Here is a 20,319-nt window from a genome sequence, read left to right as displayed (position 1 = left end):
CGAGCGGCTGCGTGGTGTTCAGTTGCCAGCTGAGGCTGAACCACGACAATACTCTCATTTATTTATTTATAATTCTAAAAATATCTTTTCCAGTTTTCTGAAATGGAATATTTCTAATATTCCTATGTAGGGATCTGGGTCTGTAAGTGTGTTAATGGCGCAGTTACAGATGCTTTTACTGAAAAGGCTCAAAGAGTAAACAGAGTATATCCAGATACAGAAGATATTGCAAATCTTTGTAAACATTGTCACATCTTCCATATAAACAGAAAAATGGTGGGGCAGGGGGTATGGTCTGTGTCTGAATATTAACTTCCTGACAATTCCTGAGAAACTATTCCTAATAACCTAAGACAATTGAAAGCAACAGGATTATGCTAATAAACTATTAATAAATAATTACTAATTAGTACTTGTTTACACCAGTACTTCAGTAAAGCCAAGCTAAGAAAGCTAAGTATTTCCAGTATTTGACTGTATAGGTAAATGGTAATGAGAGGAGACACAAGTATATTTTCTAAATTTTTAATTAATTGCATTATTCATCTGAGAAAACTGCAAAACAGAAAACTACATTCTCTACCATGCCTAAAGCAAAGTATGTAGATATAAAATGGATATCAAAATCCATATGCAGGCATGTAGCTGGAAACAACTTTATTTTTAAAAAGTGCCTTTGAATTACTGCTCCCACTGAAACAGATGGGGTTGAAGTGTGTCCATAATCTCAGGAAAAAAGGGCCACTTTCAGTTACAGGCTGTGGTTTTACATACCTAACTTTAGGCATTTAGGCCACATATACCATATAAGAAATTACACAGTAACTAGGATGACCTAAAACTGTTTTAAGGAGTGATCAGACTTACGAGGTATATTTGGTGGCATATTTAGGAGGTCATTTCTACAACCATCAATGGTGCCATTCAGGAAAGCTGCTGATTCATTCATGTCCTAAAAGCATAGAGCAAAACCTGATTGTATTTGCTTCAAACTTGAAAAACAGACAAAATTCTAAATTACAAACAAGCAGCATAGTAGAAGTCCTCAGGAGCCCTAGCAGCTGCAGTCTCAGACTGCTGTTCCATGTTTTCTTGACACGTTCACATGGTGCAGGGACAGGAAGCCACAAAGTGTTTCAAGGGAAGAAGAGTGAGTCTGGGCTCTGTTTCCCCTGTGCAAACAGTGTCATAGCGGAGGAAGAAAGTCACGACATACCAAGGCAGTGCAAGTGTACAACCTAGAGCCAACGTGGTGCCTTTGGCTGGGGGCTCATGTTCTGCCTGGTGCTCTGCTTGCTTTCCTTCCAGCCTATTTTTTTATTTCACTTAATGGCAATTTAAAACTGATACCCTCTGAGCTTCAACTGCAGTACATATACGGTGAAAAGTGGCCCTCTCTGCTAGTGTCTGGCACAGAAAAAAAAAAAATCCAGTAATCAATTCCATTTCTACACTTACTATCCACAGGCCATCAAACTTGACGCTTCTCAAGGGGTTGGTGGGATTATTGTAGAACTCCAGGATTTCTCTCTTCCACCATCCCACTGTGGAATTGCGGAAGAAGTCTGGGAAAGCAACGTGTGTTCCATCGATCTGTAAAAATAGTAGGAAAACAAAACAGATACAGGATTGAAAGCATCCCGCTGTTAAAATGTTGGAATTTGTTTAAAAAATTAAAAATTGGGAAAAAAAAAAATCACCTGTTCACTAACTTTTTTCGCTGTCAGGAAGGCTAGCCAGTTTCTGCCCCTTATCCCTCCCATGAGATTTATCAACAAGTTTGCTGCTATTTTCCTTAATTAATGTGCTGCTTTGTCTGTATTGGAGTCCCTAACCAAACCATGTCAACATTTACTTGTATTCGTGTTTGCTCAGGCAGTGACTCATTGACTTGTACATTAGGAAGAAATGGCCAGACCTTTGTTGGACATTTTAAAATAATCAAACCACACTAACTATAAACTGAGCATCAGCAGACAGATAGATATAACCATTCCTCCCTGATAGCTATGTGAATGACAACACAAACTGAAGACAATTCAGTTTGTAGCATTTATTCAATGTGTCATTTACAGCCAGGCATGAATATACCATCAGCAGATTTTCCCCCTATGGCTAGCACTGAAGTCTAGGCTGACACGTTGCTCGCTTGGGTACAGCATGCCTCTTCCATCATGAACATTTTAAGAACAGTACCTTGGAATATATAATGTCATTGGTATTGGGCCATTTTATGAAGATATCGTCCTGCACACCTCTTGAGAAGGTAGGATAATCGGTTTCATTTCCAGAGATGGTTGGATCCTACAATTAAAAACACTTTCATGCTCAAAAAATAAGTTTAGAAATTCTGTTGAATATGTTCTGCATTCTGCAAAGATCTATTGACATTTAAAAGCAATATTCAAAACTGACCAGGATAATGATAAATCTCATTCCTTCTTCTTTTATTCTGTTAATGAGAGCTGGTAATCCAGCAAAGTGTGTGCCAATGGTGAAGTCCAGTCGCCTTTCCATATGGTCAATATCTACATATTGGACATCCTGCAGTTCACAAAAACAAGTAATATAAAATGATTATTTTTCTTTTTTTGCCAAATACATATTTATTGAAAATCTGCCAAAAGTAAACTACTGAACTTTTGAACTGTAAAATTGGAAGCAGCTGTAACTTTAAGCTAAAGCAATTAAATGGATATTACACAACCTATCAGCAAGTCCAAAACAAAATAAACCTCTTACTACTGCATCTAGTCTGAGGATAGAAATTAATACTTGATAGAGAAAAAAGTCCTGGATTTGTACCTATGTGTATGTACACAGAAGCTGCACATATGTTACTATATCTATAAGGAAACAGTGGAAACAGTTGCTCTGTATTGAAATAGTGATGTTAATGACATTTAAAATTAAGAGACACATTCAATTTACAGTACATTTTCATTAGATCTATGTGCTATTCCAACTTTCCCAGCAATAACCTGTGCCAAATCATAGCTGACTTGACACAGAGCAATATTCCATTCAAATGATGCTGCTTCATTTTCTTTCCTGCTTGTTTGTCTTGTCGATCACTGCTCCTTCATAGCCAGCATGGCCTGAGTCCATGGCTGACTAAGGCATCTGAGTGCTTCTTTGGTATGAATGATAAGGAAAATAAAGCAGCCTGATGCCTACATTTAATATGGCCCAGAGTGCGCAGAGATGTTCAGCTCTGGCATAAAACATAGTCTGCTCTACTCTACCATGATGGTGTTCGGTGTTTTTTTTTGTTTGTTTTTGGTTTTGTGTTTAAATGGTCATAATTACTACTCTGAAGCCAAAAGTTCAGGTGTGAGGTCAAACATTAACTGCTGCCAGCGTACATAGGGAATTCCAGCTGCCTTCATGCCCTCCACCAGCTGGGCGATTTCAGAGTCATTCCTGTAGCCATAGCGGCATAACTGGAATCCCAATGACCAGTAGGGTGGCATGACTGGTCGTCCAATCAGCTGAAAATAAGAAAGAATATTTGAGATGAGTAGGTGAAAACAAACCAAACCAACCAACCAACCAAAAACCAGCATTAGTTTGTAATAGAGTAAGAATCCTACTGCAGTGTACTCCTGAACAACAAGTTCTGGTGTTGGGCCCAAAACCATGTAGAAGTCGAGAATTCCTCCAGTGGTGCGGTACGTCAGGGCAGGCGTTGGCTGGAATGTCACTTCTGGAAATGGAAGAAGTAAAACGAGAAAAGGATGCCTGGATTCAGCACTACTGCAAAACACTGACCAAAAAAAAATACATTGAGAAAATAAAGTTTTCTTACCCATTGGATTGCTGTTAAGCAAGAGAACTCCATGAGCATTGCCATCTTCTTCAAGAGCCATGTAAAATGGATGATAACCATAGGAATTCAACTTGTACTGCAAACAAAATAAAATACATTCTACTAGGGAAACATTGCAAGCATTAACTTTTTTACATTTATTAATAAAAATGTAATAAAACTCAAGACACACATCTGCCAAACGTAAAACAATTAAACTCCTAAATTATATACTTACACCTACTACATACCAACAAAACATACCTACAGAAGATCACTTTCAACTTCACAATTTGAGTCAGTCCTGTTCAGAACGACCAGGCAGGAATGAAAGCAAAGGTGTTACTGCCTTTAAAACTTGCTAATGAGAAAGTGCTTCCCCGGGACAAAACTTTCCCTTCTTTTCAAACAGTAGCAGGTGTCTATATGACCAGGAGATACTGGTGACATTCTGTTATCTTTCATTTACTCAAAAATATATTGAAACCTGAACTGGAAATTAGACCTATAATTAACCACCACTATTTCATTGGTCATTCCCTGCAAATTACAAACGTTGTGCTATCTCGTAGGAAATAACACAAATATACACATAGCAATAAAATTTCTGATTTACCTCTGTAAGTACTAATTTAATCCCAAAGTAGCGGGAGTTGTCCTGACTTATGTCTAGCTTTCAGAATAGTTAGCTGAGAAGAATAAAAAAAGGAGGACCATGCCGCTATTTGTTAGCCACATTTGTTGTCTTCCAACATCTGACACATTGGTCTCACCGGTCACAAACAAAGAATAGGTTTAGAGAAGACCTTTCCATTAAGACACCATCCAAATTATAAGGCATGATAAATAGGATCAAAGTCATTAAGGGTGGCCAGGACCAGTGGACATCCACTGGACTTTAAAGTCCTGCTGAACATCTTGGCACTTTAGGCTCATTGGTCCAAAAGCTCCATTTGCTTCTACTTACAGTAGGAGGCTGATCTCTTGTGAGCGTTCCCCAGGTGTGCCAACTCATGTTGTGTCGAAACGTGGTGTGCTCAGTTTCTCCAAATCCATATATATACTGGGATGCTAAGCGGGTAGAAATCTGAACGAACGTGTCGCTGAATGTGAAGGTGGGCAGCTGTGAATCCCAGCTAAAATGGAAAGAGGAACACAAAAACAATCATATAGTGTCTTCAGTGCAGTGTTTAGCTGGCAGGCACTTTTTTTTAGGCTACTCTTTTTCTCTGAAAATCTCACTCTTCAGTAAAGGTGGAATAAAACTGTTATGGTTATTGAGAAAATATAAAGGACATGAAATGGGGATGTCTAAGAATTTGATACACAGTTCAGAGACACAAAGTCCGCTGTGTCTCTCAGAGAGATATATATTATGCACAGGCATCATGCATGGCAAGTTGCATCATATTTTGGCAATTTAGTGAGAAAATGTGTTTCAGGAGAGTACGATGATATTTTCCTCCCAGACTGATCCTTGGTGCCACATGGAATACAGTAAATAAGGTGCTTTTTACAGTTCCCTGGACTTTTTGTGCAGATTACACTGAAACTGTATTCATAGGTCTTATTTGCTGTAAATAGGCATCTTTACAGTTGGAAACAAAACTGCAACCTGATGGTGCTCTGCCAAAGAATTACATTGTTCCAGGAGGCTGAATTGCAGTTTGAATGATTACTCTGGTTGGCAAAAAGGAATTCACCTTGCAATTAAGTTTTAAGTACTTCAAAAAATGATATAAGAATGTTTTTTTTTTAATAAGAAACATAACACATGGAACAGCTAACATCTTTGTTCTCTGTTTTCTATCTCTGACTTAAGCTTAATCAAGGAAAAAAATGAAGCTCTTGTCAGACTTGTTAGCTGTCACGTTACCAAATCCATCTGCATGTTAGCTGAGACATAATTTTCTTCTTTTTTTTTTTTTTTTAAATATAACCATTCCTCCAAACTGAACCAAATGATCAGTCCTTAATGATCAGTGCTGTGGTCACCTAAGGAAAATTTTAGGAAGTGTAGAAAATTGTTGTGCCTCCCAGAGATTTGGGAACTACACAAGAAATGGCCTTTGCACTTCAACATGCTGTAGAGGATACTTAGCAAGTGTCAGACTATGAAGTGACTGGGGAAAAACCTTAGATAATTATGAGAAAAAATAGGATATTGCTCAGGGCACCTTCTCTGTCTTCGCCCTGGTCAGGGCTCTCATACAATGCAATCGTGAAGCCACGTCCTCTGGAGCAGCATCTGGCATTTGGCAGGCAGAGCCATTTTGTGGGAAGGATAGAAAAGCCAGTCTTGAGGTATTTAAAATGTAGTACACAAGAAAATGGTTTGGCTTGAAAAGAGCTAACGAAAACAAGTGAAATAAAATAAAATTATTATGGCTTACATGACTGTTCCTGTGCTTTTGCGCCGAACCTGTATCGCAAATGGTTTTTTCTGAACTGATACTTCATAGAGTCTTTCCTTCTCCGTGCTCGTTGGGGAGCCTGGGAGATTTAGTGGTACTGGAACCTCATATCGTGCATTTTGATAATCATATATCTATGAAGTAAAAATCGATTCATTTCAATGAATGAGTTGTTTGAAAACTTACCTACAGTGACAGAAATCTGAATTAGTTGAAATGAATACAGAAAATTATCGAGAACACTGATATAAGAGTTTTCTTTCAAGTTGTATTCTTTAACCAATTCTTTTACAGTATTTGTTTTTTTTGGGGAAAAAGTACTTAAGGATTTATTTTGGATCAGGAATGTTTGCTCTAATCATTTATATATATGAATTTAAAGCACACACCTATATCTAAAATATAGCTATAAAGTATGGTAAATACCTTTCTGATTAAACTTTTAGCCACCTATAAGAGATTCTTTTTAAAGTTGTTTGCATTCTGAAAGCTGACAGAAGTTAGTTTTTGATGCTTGGACATTTTAAGCCATTACACTTCTTTCAGTGTTATTAAATGAAGAGTATTAAATTACAGTTTAAAAAATAATGTATTAAAAATTTTGGAAGTAGAATGATTAATGCAAAAATAAACTGTACAATCATGATAATGCTTATAGATAAATTTACCCCCCAAAAATAAAACTTCTTTAGTTCCAGAGTTTCTGCTTGACATTACACACATACACTGACATTATGCCTTTGATTAATATAATTTCATTGTAAAACTGAGTACAGAGTTACTGGACAAAAATAGATGCAAGCTAAGAGCAATAGCAAGTAGCTGGTTAGAAGGATGAACATATTTAGGCAAGGGTGCTACTGTCTGTGTAATATCAAATTGACTGTAAACAGCCCTTATAATTTCCATAAGAAAGACCTTTTTTAACCATGGGACATTACATACTCGTAGAAGTTCTGGAATGGCATTACCTTAAATTGCAGCATGTTGTTCAGATGATATTTCACCTCCAAGCGTAGTGTACTAATTGGTGCAGTGAAATTCTCATCTGCCTTGGTCTTGGCACTGTTTAGGGTGAGGTTGGCTGCCAACCCTGATGAGGTGTATTCTACTTTGTCTACAGAGTAGGCATTGTTGGAGCTATAATAGCAGTGTGGAATATCCAAGTTTGATGTTACCTGATGCAAACAGAAATAAGTAACATGTTAGTGAGCTAAACTGGCCTGCTGTATTTTTGTTAGTTATTAGCATGGAATGCAAAACTCCCATGTTTATTGTCTGTCAGGTGTAGAATTTTGGGAAAAACTTAATGCTGCTAGTGAACAATAAAGAAGTAATACAGAATCCATTGATCTCTGCACTAAATCAGATAGAATCAAACAATCCAGCGAAGACTGTATAAAGAGTTCAGTCAGGAAACTGAATCCTTGCACAATGAAGGCGGATTTAATTTCCCTGTGTCTGTGATCTTCAGCTCAATCCTACAGCATGGCATAGTCTTGGCCTGTTGAAATTCCTAAATTCCCATTGCTTTCTGGTTTCTGGCACACAAAAGGGGAAGTGTACAAAATTTATCGGATATTCAGGCAACATCAGATGAGACCTTTCCCATGGCTTTATTCACATGAATTATCCTTAAAATATCCACTGAGAATTACATCCTATTTATCTAAGGTCTCCTGACAGCAAGATCAGAATTACTCTCAGTTTCCTGCTACAGCTGAGCATAGACACTCAGACTAGGTATTCGGAGGTTAGATGAGCTGGTGTAGGTTAATGCATTACCCTTCCACCTCTGGATACGTACTATCAATTGTGCCTAGTTGTTCAAATGAAACTATGCCTGCTCCGCACTTCCTAATTGCTAATGAATATTTATTCATCTGTCACCACCAAATTCAAAGCACCTTTTAACTAGAGCAAGTGTTCAAAACATACCCAGCCCATAACAGGACCAGAGCTCCATTTCACATCAAAAGCCATTTCCAACTGTCCAAAATTACAAAAAGTATTCCCAATAGTTCAACAAAATCAGGACGTCCATCAAGCACTTCAGCTGTGGCTGGTTCAAGAGTAGCTAGCAGAGAATGTCTAAGCGGTAAAATTTAGGTTTAGAGGAGCACGGAGGAATTTATTTGGAGAGACCCTCTAAAGTTCAACCCTGCCAAGGCACACTGCTCTCGTATGCCATGAGATATTAATAAATAAAACGCTCTGGTAAAGAACTGCATGTCAGGGTTGTGATATGGATATACCTCCTCGACACAGATAGAAACAATTAAGTTCACATACGAATCAAAAATTTCTGGGGGATTCAAGGATTTGACTTAAAATGTGCTTCAGTGACTATGAAGGCGAGAGAAAAAGCGGATAAGCCTTGCAGGCCACAGTGCCAGTGAAGCTGAAGACGCTGACCTCAAGTCTATTCTATTTTTTCAAAACACTGATATTGCTTCTTTCCATCTTTCAAAAAATACCACATTTTTTCCTTAATTTCTGATATACTTTGGAAGAGATTACGTGGTTGCCAGCTACTTCAGTTTTTGTGAGGTAAATAAATCTGCTAGTACAGGCCAGCTGATGTCTGTGCCCCTGTTTTATTTAAATCTGACAAATCTGCCAGACTGCTTTTCCCACTGTAATATCTGTAAAGAGAAAGCTATGATTCTGGGAAAATTTCTGTCTCGTTAGTTTAGAGAAATCATTTCTACTTACTTCCCAGACACAGCCAAGTTGTTCACATTTTTCTTGTGTTGGGTAGGGACTGGGACAACAATTAAACCTTTCATTGACACTCAGTTGTTGAGTCCATGTTACTGTGTAAGATTTTCCCAGTTCAAGCTGAAGTCCTGTTATATGAGCAACCTATAAATATTAAACAATAAATAGTTATTAAATCTCACATCACATTCATCTTTCCTTCAGCCAGCAGAGATGCTGGTCCTCAGGAACAATACATTTTGCCATGTGACAACTCTCAGAAAACCCCTGTCCTGTAGTATTTGATATAGTCACACTTTTACAGATAACAAATTACATGCAACCGATATTCTTGCAGATAAAGGCTGAAAAATTAAGAATCTAAAAAAGGAGTCAATCCCGCAGCTTCCTTGGAAGCAAACAGGAGTAAAGGTAAAGGCACAGCTCCTTCACCTTTTGAAATACGAATGCAAGAGGTAAGAAAATGTTAGAAATATTTCTATTTTTATTCAGCAACTGAGATAACATAACAGGTAACACATAACTGAGATAACAAACAGGTGCTTGTCATAATTAAAGAGGATGTACAATGTAAGTTTGAAGCAGTGCCAGCACTATCCTTAGTGTGGGAAAGCACTTTCATGAAAACTTCTCACTAGCAGCAACACATTCACTTGCTTTGCTCATAAATGCACTGTGTTGCTGCTTTCCTGTATTCATCCTGTGAAAAATTCTGTAAAAAGTTATAAAAGTTTAAACAGGGCTCTTGATTTTGTTTAATAAAAAGAAATAAATAAAAAAATCCACCAATGCTCATCTAAACCATAAACATTTTGTATCCTCCTCCAATATCAAACAAAATCACAAAGCCATTCCTCCTCTTGGAAATTAAATTTTCTACATGAATAACTCTGCATAGCTAAACTTTCTGTTGCACTGAGGGTCTGAGAGCAAAACTTAGATGCACTTTTTATGCAGCTGAGTTGAATGCAATAGTACTTTTGTTCTGTAGTAAAATACACGATGAGTTCTGTTGAAATGACATTAACACTGAGTATTATTCTTAGCAACATATAAAATAAAGGTGATGCAATTTCAAAGATGTTTACGTCCTATTTTTCTGTATTGTTTTACCTTTTCTAGAGGATAATAGGTGATATTAAGTGGAGAATTTTCCACAACATTGTTCTGAGATACAGTAACTGCCGTTATTTCCTGGAGCACTCCCAATATCTTGATTTCTTCAAATTTCAAGTTGTTTGGATCAGCATAATTGCTGTTTATAGCATTCATTTGTAGAACATTCTGAAAAACAATATAGTGATCACATTCTTACAAAAACCCCTGCCAAAACCCCTCCCGAATTAACAATTTTTTCTAATTAGATCTTCATGATCTTCATACTGTAGCATAAAATAAGCCTTTTTCCTACCACGTTAATTATTGCACTGCTTGATGTTCTTACAATAATGGTTTTCTAAGACATATATAATATATATTATGCTTCATAGTTGTGGTTCAGCTTCCTTTTTTGCTTGTTTCAAAAATAAGAAAAGGCTGACATGTGTCTGTGACGGGGCAGATAACCTGTACTCAGCTGTGATCTCACCTGGATCTAACAGGTGAAAGTTCATATCCACTTTTCCTGATATAAAAATATACCAGTTCCTATTCAAAGAGTGGAACTGTACCACGGCTGTCACACGTGGCAGTGTATAACTTCCTTATTACTCTCCATGTGAAAGTTTATGGTAATATTTAATTCAACTTCATTACAGTCACCTGATGTTTTGCCTAAAAGAGTTTCAAACTCCAATAGGAACTGAGGTTTCTTCCTCTACAAATGATTATATGATTAGATACGATTAATGAAAATAATTAACACAAGTGCTTCCACCTTCTAATCCTTTGTGTCCACTCCCATGTTTCTATGCATTCTCTCTCAGCTGTTGCCCTGTTGTTTCACCATGGCAAGAGGAAGAATACCTTTAGCCAATATTATTATACATAAAATATTATCGTATTACTTGGAATCCTTGTCATCATATCTCTGGTCAATATCGAATAGGAACATTATCTGGACTTTACACTGTCATAATTTTACTCTGCCAAGGCAGTTGCAGTTTAAAAAAAAAAAAAAACCAGCAAAAAACAAAGCCACTTAAAACGATGGCATGAAGTAGATTCTGTGGGTTCAGACAAGGCATAGGTCGTCCTGTCACTCTTAGGAAATGTTCAGCTATGTTTTTGCAGTGTACAGGAACTTTTTTCAAATTTCCAATATGTTATTGAGTCCCAAATACTACATTCACCTCCTTTCTCACTCTGTTTTAGCTACCACTGATGCTTTATAGTTCTCTTGCTCAATAAATACTGCTGTTGAGCTTGTTACATGAAAGGGGACAGGAGTTCTTTAGATACTTATATTAACTGGGACAAGAAAAGACAATAGCAGATTTTCATCCCAGTCAGATTACAGTAATTTGAACATGACTCCTCTTTGACTTTGTCAAATAGCTTGCTTCTCAGTAAATATTACAGGAGAATAAGGAGAGAGAAAAGAATGCCCTTTGAAGATACTCTTGATAAAAACTGAAAATGAAAATAAGATCATTTAAAATAAAATACTTACATTGGAAACTGTAAACTCATAGTAAATGTAGGCTTTACTCTCAGTTGTACCTAAAAGATAAAGAAAGAAGCTACACTTGCTGTGCAGAAAGGAACAGCATTAAAAACCAGTCTGTGACACTGCTAGAGACCAATGAATAGCTAATTATTACCATTCCTGTGTTCAGAGGCTGCACTGAGCCACTCAAATATTTAACTTTGTTTTTGAGGAACTGACAGTTCTCTTATACTTCTTTTTTCCTTAGGGCAGTCTCCCAGGAGACCCAATTTTTCCAAAGTTTTCAAAAAATTATTTGAAAAAAGCTTTTCTAAAATATACTACGGTTTTAGTTTGCTGTTATTCCTTCTTAGCTTCTCTTAATTTTAGAGCTATGGCTCAAGGTTAATCCTTAAAAATACACTAAATAAATGCTTTTCATGCAAAGACAACAATAATATTAACAATCTGTGCCATGGAACCTTAAAAGGGGAAATCACACACCACTGGTAAAAAGAAATACAAAAGTTGAGTCAAGCAATCTGGCATTTTTTTCCATGTACAAAAAGATAAATACTGTCATCACAAGCAAATTGTAAATGGTTTCCCTGAAAAGACTGCAACCTGTAAGTTTTGGGCAGGAAATAAAATCATAAGATGTTTTATTGTTTTGTTTCTCAACAGAAGTGAGCCCAATAATAGCTTTGTTATTTTAGGCCTTGACAAAGGAGTACACAGGGCTGTCACCCATACGTATAGCAACCACCCAAGGCCTTCAATATTTATGGCAGCAATAATCAGCCAAATCACAGCTCTATTTCTTAGGAACATCCCAAACTTCCACAAAATTTAAAAGAGTAGAGACTTGAAAGTTTTTCTGAGATATATATTTGATATACTTGAAATAACAAAAGGGAGTTACAAAGGACAAGTGCAAAGGACAAGGTAGCTACGCAATTAGGAAAGGGGGGGTTGCAATTTTGAACCCCAAGACGAACTTGGTTTCATGGAATTCCAGTCAGAGCCCTGGGCTCTGCACAAGTGAAACAAACAGATTGTGGCTAAGGATGAAGCAACTAGAGGATGACCAGAAAAACTGGACCACTTAAGGTTTATCAGTGGTGAGGTTAATTGACATGAGTAAATCTCTGTCATCTCCTGAACATCTAAAGACCTCTCCTGAAAACATAAATGCCTAGTTAGACACCTTGCCTATAAAATACCACCAGGAATCACTGTCTGCAGGATATCTACCTGATTTCAGGACTATAAATTAAACATGCACATAACCTTGTAGCGTTACTTATTTTACCTCTGTGGTAATGTTATTCCAACCTCATTCTTATCTGCACATTCTTACTGTTGCAGATTTCCCTATTTTATAACCTACACTTTATTCCAGCTAAAGAAAGCTCGGACACTTTTGCCATTGACAGCAGTCTATGGATACAGCAGGACATGAATTAGAGAAGGTTGGGTCTACTTGGAATGCAACAGTATTAACGGGCATGTGCCAGAACCAAAGTCCTTAGCTCTGAACGTTATGGTTCATGGCAAACAAAACAAAAAAATCTGTCAAATACTAGTCCTTAAATGATTTTGATACAAGTTTGAGTATTTTGTACAAGTTCTTCAAAAAGTAATTTCAGAGTAACCCTTTGAACTGCTTGCTGACTTTTCTAATGAGTATGTAGTAAAGGACAAAGGCTGCAAAAGCAGCCTAAAGGATTTAAGTACCCCAAATCCTTTTAGCTTAATGGAAACAGGATGCCTAACTAAATCCTCAGAAATCCCACAGAAAAGCCCACTGTTCAAGCCACTCCATTTTTCAAAATTTCCCTCATCTCAAGATTAAAATGAAGAATATATCTACATATAATGGAAAGGCTCTTTCTATGGCTCTGGAATGAACTCTGGGTTCCTTAGACATGCATGTAACATGCATGCAACAAAAATACATCGTCTCCAATACCGTATTTTCGGGTTAACAAATTTTCTACTGTTTTCACAAGCAATTTGAATAATTCCAGAGAGTCAGTAACAGTGCTAGTTTTTCATCTTCTACCAATTTTTAGTGTCAAACACTAATTATGTGCGTTCTTGCACCCGTTGAAACTAATTTGGGTATATACCAGAACATATATCAGTCTTGACAGCATGGTTTAACAGCCAGCATGCTAATGTACCAAACCTTTACGTACTGAAGGCTATACTGAAACATGAAGAAGAAAAAAATAAATTAATAATAGTGTTCCACAGTTTTCCATTTAGAACTGGTGAAAAACTATTGACACATGAGCAAGTATTCACAGCGTGTTACTACAATGTCTTACTCTTGCTCCATGAAATCAGCAGGAAGATTGAAACCTGTAAGTATTAATGCTTTGCCCATCATAGTTATTGCACTATTGAGAGTTGCTCACCTGCAGATTCTCCGTCATCCCAGAACAAGTCCCCAGAAGCTGCATTGTTGTCATCCAGCGCAACTATAAGTCCCATTGGATTCTTGCGGCTGCGGAAAGACGGACTCTCTGTCTTACACGTATAACAAATATCTAAGCAGTCTTAATACATCCTTCATGTTCAACTTCAGAACATGACACTCAGTGCGGTTGCAATGCTTTGAGAATTGCCTTCGATATCAGTCCTTGGTTGCCTTTCCTTTTCATGTAAACAGATTAAAATACATGGCAAGTTTACAAATAGCCATGCAAATAAACCTGTAATTAATCACTGAACTTGTAATATAAGGAGTAGCGGAAGTCTGGTGTGGCTCACAGTTACTCCCATATTTCAAGGTGAAATCTCTAAATGCAATGGGCTGCTGCTGATTTGAAAGTCCTCAGCCCAGCCTTGGGGAAAAAAACATAAAAAAGAAAAAATTCCTAACTAACGGTAAAAGCATCTGGTTTTGAAACATACCTTGCAACGGTTGTGTTAGCCGGCTGCTGAGTAGGGTAAATAAAGCCTCCTCTCAAGTGAAGTCCCAGTTTGTCCGCTGGCAGGTGCATACTGGTCCATTGTTTTCTCACTGACATTTTTGCCCCCTTATTGACAGGGATGTAAAAGAGAACAGGTACTTGTGTTACTCGCTGCTGTGAAAGTTTTCTTAAGTCCTGCGTTTCAACTTAATGTTTCCTTTTAGAAAAGGCTTAAGTTATGCAAATAGCGACGTGCAATGGGCACATAAAGGTAAAACAACTGCACATCAATATGATCTAATGTCATAAATCAGCATCGCTCACTGTTTAGCTTTGGGTCAGTCAATGCAGAGAGCAAGCCCTGTCGGGAGTCTGATGTGAATATGGGAATCTGACGGGAACAAAGTCCTTTTACACCCATCCAAAGGACCATCACAGCGGAGGGGAAACTCATTTGCAGACGTGAGGTTAGTACCCAAAAATTGCAGACTCGCGTGTATTATGACTAGGATTATTCTACTTTACTCTATTTCCCACACGGTCTTTGCTCAGCCTCTCTTCCCAGCTCCTGTGCTACATTCCACACCTCTGTGCCTTTTTCCTGAGGTGCTGATTCATGCACTTAACCCACCACCCTTCATCCCTTGTCTCACCGTTTTCTTTCCTGGGGCCTTTACTTTAGCTCTCTGTCACCTAGGCAGGACTGACAATCTTAGTTCATCACATAGCCATTTAGAAAATCTCCCATAATTTCCTCTGCATTTACCTACTGTGTCATACTCGTACCACACTGCATCCGGAATATATGCTTGAATTGCATCCACTCCCTGAAAGGTGAACAAAGAGACGACTTTCATACCTCAAGGCAACTTAATCGAAGAAACTACATTTTCCACTAAAACTAAAGTTCCCCTTGAGAAAACCATTGATACTTCTTTTCCAACCTTAATGATTCTATGATGCTATGATTCTTCTCTTGGCTGTTTTCTTTAGTGGTTTTTATGATCATGTCCAGAAAGGAGGACAGCAATCTAAGAACAATTTCTGCAGAGCTACTGCGAGTCAACAGAATCACGGCTCTACAAGGCAGCAGCTCACTGTATGCAACCCAAAGTCACAATGCGCCAAAGCCAGTGGCTCAGATCGTATCCACATGCGTCTCTCCATCTTCTTTACTTTCACATTTTTCTGGGCTGGCGTCTTTCAGATTCTTGCTTTCAGGTTATGTATTTAACAAACGTCGTGTGTTTCTCCATGGCATATGTGCTACTGGCATTAACAACCATTATTTACAAGATTCTGCCACAGAATAAGCCACCATCTCTTTGTTTTCTCCTTGCACCACAGACAAGCTGAAATACAGCAAGAGAAGCTGATTCTGAAGGAAATTCAGGGATGATACAAAGTTGAGGTGAATCGGAATATCAGACCAGACGACTTTGACTCCCTAGAGGACTGGGAAATAGGAGTGGGATTTAATAGCACAAAGTGCAAGACTTTCCATTTTGGCAGTAATAAAAATATGCTGTGGGCTCTCTCGCTGGAATCAACAAAGGAAGGTGGGAGGGCGAGGAAAAAAGCAGCAAAACCAAGGCTTGCTAGGAACGCATCAACAGCCGTTAGTCAGTAATGTGATGTACCCAGGGAAAAAAAAATATGCTAAGGGTCTAGCAAAAAACGTGTTTGCACTGGAAATGGAGTTGTGTTAATACTAATAGACAAGGCCCTCTGCAACCTCTTTGCCAACAGAGTTCACAGGTCTGGTCAAGACAGAAGAGTTCAGACTCGACTAGAACCACAGCAAACTTCCTGACATCCTCAGGGAAATGGCAGAGCCTGTTTTTGCCGCTCAGTTTGTTCAGCATAAAAACACGAGGGAGAGCGTGATCTCAGCAGGAAATGCATATATAGTAGAGAAGCTATAAGCTTTAAGCTGAATAACGGAATTGTCTCAAGACTGAACAACAAAGGCTCCGAAGTGGCAGGTGGCTTCTAATCAGAGCAATAAAAGAGTGACAGGAATAGCGTACCTTGGGGATTTTATGCTGCAGTCCCCTGCCAGAGGAAAGAGCTGGAACTGGTGACTCAGCATGTCCCTGTGCCCCCTGAAGCGGTTATCAGATAGACAGCAAACCAGCCAAACCTACCGGGTCAAGTACAGGGGAAATAAGCAGCCCAGGCCCCCACAGGAACTGCCTATCGACACTCCACGTCACTTCATCAGAGTAGAACCTGAGCAAGTGGGAAGGATGTAGCAGTAACTGGTTTCTATGAACTACACCATCATCAGCAATCCCAATATTTCATGTTACTGATTATCTAAAATCATGTTGAAGAGTGTCAGGACAAAAGTGCTGTGTTTTGGTTTTTTTTTTTTAAATCTGAGTCAACCTGAAGATGAGATGTTAAGGTCTCACTAGTTTAGTTAGTATTTCCTACGTGTGTGTGAAAATGTAGGTGCACGTGTGTTCTTGACAGAGCTTATCCAGGAGTTTCCAGGCAAGGAAACATGTATTCTAATATGCATATAGCTATATATATATATAGGTGGAAAATACTTTGACTATCTGACAATAACATCTCATAACAACTCATAGGGTTGACTTACAATAATATGGGGGAATATGCAGAAGTTACAGATGATTTCTGATTACTCCAAAACGGTATTTCATGAATTGAGAAGTTGCCTGCATATATTCCAATGTGCATTTTCACAGCTACATCAGTGTTTAGAAAGTCCCTAACAACATTTAATGTGTCTGGTTTTTTTATTCCTCATAAAACTCTCACAAAGGCTGATCAGGAAACTTACTCATGCAAAACTGGCCGTACAACCGTGTCTCCTTGAGTGTGAGCTTTATAAAAAAGTGTGTATAGGTAGGGCAGCAGAGTGTAGCGAATGTTCAAGTAATACTTGGAGGTTTTGACCAAAACTGAATTGGGTCCAAACACAGCCGGATCCTGAGCCTGAAAACAAATGCCGGATGATTATTATTTTCATCATGCAGAAAACCCTCTGCCAGACATGTGAACAGTGGCTGCTGTTTGAGAGCGGTAGCAATTCAAAGGTGCACATCTGCACGGTGTTTGCCTTCTGGGTGGTGTGACCTGAGGTCCTACTCGTGCAGGCTCCCCATGTTTTGCACTGCGTTCCCTCCTTGCCCATCTGGAGTGAGGGTGCATCAGGGTTAGCCGGGGCTTCATCCTGGTGCGTAGTCAGGTATATGCTAAAGGAATCCTAAGTGCCATTCTGAAGAGCCACACTGCAGTGAATGCTTGCCCTTGGTTGTAGGCACAACCAATGATGATGAAACTGTTGCCAAGTAAGTGTAGTCTCACCTATATGCATTAACCCTTATGAAGCTGAACCTGTCAGATCTAGGATTTCATAGAGTTTATGGTTCTGACGTTTTCAAACTGGTCAACTACACAATCATCAGTGATAGTAATTACTAGTGATACTATTAAAGGGAATGTGGTAGTGTGACACATAGCAATTTTTTAAGAGAAAGCACAACTTACCATGAATCCTTCACAATTGTGATTCCTGGAAAATGGGTAAAATGCTCCTACTTGCATCCATCGTCTGCAAAGTTCTTCTGTGGTGTTGTCAAAGAAACCACAAATATCTGCTCCAATCTTTAAATAAAAACAGAATGTATTGGGTGTGCAGTACGCTGCACCTCTGATCTCTATACAAAACTTCTAGTGTTCAGAGATGGATTAATTCAACCTTACTTGCTAGCCAGAGTGAACTGAGCCATTCAACACATTTGTATCTTTCTTCTTCCAAATTCAGCTATGTGTTAAACTGATCACTAGCTAACACCACCCATCATTCCATTTCTTCCAAACCTCTACCTTCCTTTTTGGTGCTAATATACAAACATTAGGAAAAAAGCTGGAGTCATACAAATTGAAACCATGGAAAGGAATTTGGTTATTCCTTTATAAATGGATGTCTCTAATTTGAAATTATAAGAAAAGGTGTTTCACGTTGACCACTAGTGTTTAAAAACTAGGAGAAGTAACAGGTAGCTTGGAATATATAAGATGTTTGTTACCCATGTTAACCTCACCATACACACAGAGCCACAGTAATCAAAATAAGTGGCCTAAACCCAAAATCAATAACCGGGGGAAAAAAAAAAAAGTGTTTAAACGAGATTCCTAAAGGGGATTAATTTGGAGCTGAAAATGTGAGATGGTTATCTGGATAGTGTTTGATGAGATAATCTGTTATCACTGAGGTAGATTTACTGTTTATCCATATGTTTTGAAAGAATGCCACAAACTAATGTCATACATAAGGAATTCCAAAGAGGTTAAAGTCCAGCATCCCAGGTATTGCCCATTTTAAGTGATCCCATGTTGCTGCATTATCTCCCAGCCAGTGTCCTGTGTGCTTTCCTGATCCAGCAAAAGTAGACCTCGAAATAAGGAAGCTTCGTTTTCCAGGAAACAGTGCTTTGATGACTCTTAAAAGGAAATGAGACTGGAATTATGCAAAGGAAAAAATACAGCTTGGACATCAATAGTTTTATATAAGGAGATTTACACTGACTGATTTACAATAATTATTCATCCCAGGGATGTAAACTCCCTTACAGTTAACCAGGGGTCTTTTAGCAAAGTTCAAGACATGAGTTTTAAATAATCTTTCTGTACAGCTATGACAACCAAATGTGTGGCACTTACTGCCAACTTTAGTGAGTAGATTTTGCCTTAGCTGCACTGGGTTAAATACAATACAGTATTTTCCAGGAATTTAGAAATTGTGAAGTGAAATCTTTTGCCATTTTGGAAAATGCAGGCCACATACTGCTCTGAAACCTTTTTGTAAAGATTTTAGGATGCATTCCTTACTTCTGTGTTGATATGGCCATGGAATATCCATAAAGACTGTGGACATCATAATGTTTCCCCCAGTTCTGCACTGCATCCATACAAAGTGTCTTGGAAAACATGAGCTTATCAAGAATACCTTCAATAAAGGAATACAAATATAACTTTTAAAGTACATTTTTATTATGGATATTTCCAATGTTTAATGCACATTCATGACATTCAAGCCCTTTTTTATCTTTAATGTTTTCACTAAAGCCAGGATTATTACTACAAAACCAAAATGCTACTCTTGGCTGCCTGTTTGGTTCCCCTTTGCTCTGTGACTTTTTCTACTTTTGATCTTTGCACCTATGCAAGGAATAACTGAGAACTATGCTCTAAATTCCTAAACCATTGTCTGACAACACGTTGGCAATGGTTACTTGAACCTAATACTTAATATAAACTATGGACTCCATTTTAGTACTGCTTACATCTTGAAAACTACTGATAGTGAAAGAAGATCGTTATATTATCAGACATAATTAAAGCAATGACAATATTCAGTAATAGTTTGAAGACCAAAAAAAGCCACTTACATAAACCACGCTTTCAATAAGGCTCAAAGTATACCGGTATTTTCTGTCAATAGTAATGTTCAAACCTCACCCATAAGAACTATGCTAACATCACTTTGCATCCTTGTAGCCAATTGCACAGTAATTCATAAAGTTTTTGATATTTTGCTTTCTCATTAAAGTAGATGGACTTACTGGGAGTGAACGGAGGATAGTTTAAGTCATTCTGTGCACAACCCTTTTTTGAGCCTTTGATGAAGTTGGATACTTCATTCATATCCTGAAAAGATAAGAAGCAGAATGTAATAAAGTTTCCTCAAGTACATTTTCCTGACAAAGTCTTATGTTCTATTCTCTTATCCTTTAAGGAATAATTACTTAGAACTAGTACCATACAGTTAGGCACGAACCATATAACTCAGGTACTGACCTGGTCCATTCCTGCATTAATAGAGGGCTCGGT

The 20,319-nt window shown here is 38.1% G+C and overlaps 1 protein-coding gene across 1 annotated transcript in view; it reads right to left on the bottom strand.

The window, feature by feature from the left end:
* The window catches only part of SI (sucrase-isomaltase), a 55,528-nt gene that overhangs the window by 15,211 nt on the left and 19,998 nt on the right, over positions 1-20,319 (bottom strand). Inside the window, exons 14-35 of the mRNA XM_075098559.1 lie at positions 20,052-20,136; positions 19,318-19,435; positions 18,758-18,929; positions 17,974-18,090; positions 17,264-17,418; positions 16,599-16,683; positions 15,222-15,278; positions 14,453-14,577; positions 13,954-14,042; positions 11,555-11,604; positions 10,057-10,227; positions 8,938-9,087; positions 7,194-7,400; positions 6,202-6,356; positions 4,776-4,944; positions 3,809-3,905; positions 3,594-3,706; positions 3,366-3,491; positions 2,416-2,544; positions 2,197-2,304; positions 1,459-1,593; positions 868-952 (exon numbers count right to left, since the gene is read on the bottom strand). Of these exons, the coding sequence (XP_074954660.1) occupies positions 868-952; positions 1,459-1,593; positions 2,197-2,304; positions 2,416-2,544; positions 3,366-3,491; positions 3,594-3,706; positions 3,809-3,905; positions 4,776-4,944; positions 6,202-6,356; positions 7,194-7,400; positions 8,938-9,087; positions 10,057-10,227; positions 11,555-11,604; positions 13,954-14,042; positions 14,453-14,577; positions 15,222-15,278; positions 16,599-16,683; positions 17,264-17,418; positions 17,974-18,090; positions 18,758-18,929; positions 19,318-19,435; positions 20,052-20,136 (2,698 nt within the window). The remainder of the gene's footprint in view (positions 1-867; positions 953-1,458; positions 1,594-2,196; positions 2,305-2,415; positions 2,545-3,365; positions 3,492-3,593; positions 3,707-3,808; positions 3,906-4,775; positions 4,945-6,201; positions 6,357-7,193; positions 7,401-8,937; positions 9,088-10,056; positions 10,228-11,554; positions 11,605-13,953; positions 14,043-14,452; positions 14,578-15,221; positions 15,279-16,598; positions 16,684-17,263; positions 17,419-17,973; positions 18,091-18,757; positions 18,930-19,317; positions 19,436-20,051; positions 20,137-20,319) is intronic.

The sequence above is a fragment of the Phalacrocorax aristotelis genome, chromosome 7, assembly GCF_949628215.1.
Source record: "Phalacrocorax aristotelis chromosome 7, bGulAri2.1, whole genome shotgun sequence".
NCBI lineage: Eukaryota > Metazoa > Chordata > Aves > Suliformes > Phalacrocoracidae > Phalacrocorax > Phalacrocorax aristotelis.
This window is presented reverse-complemented; position numbering and strand designations above follow the sequence as displayed.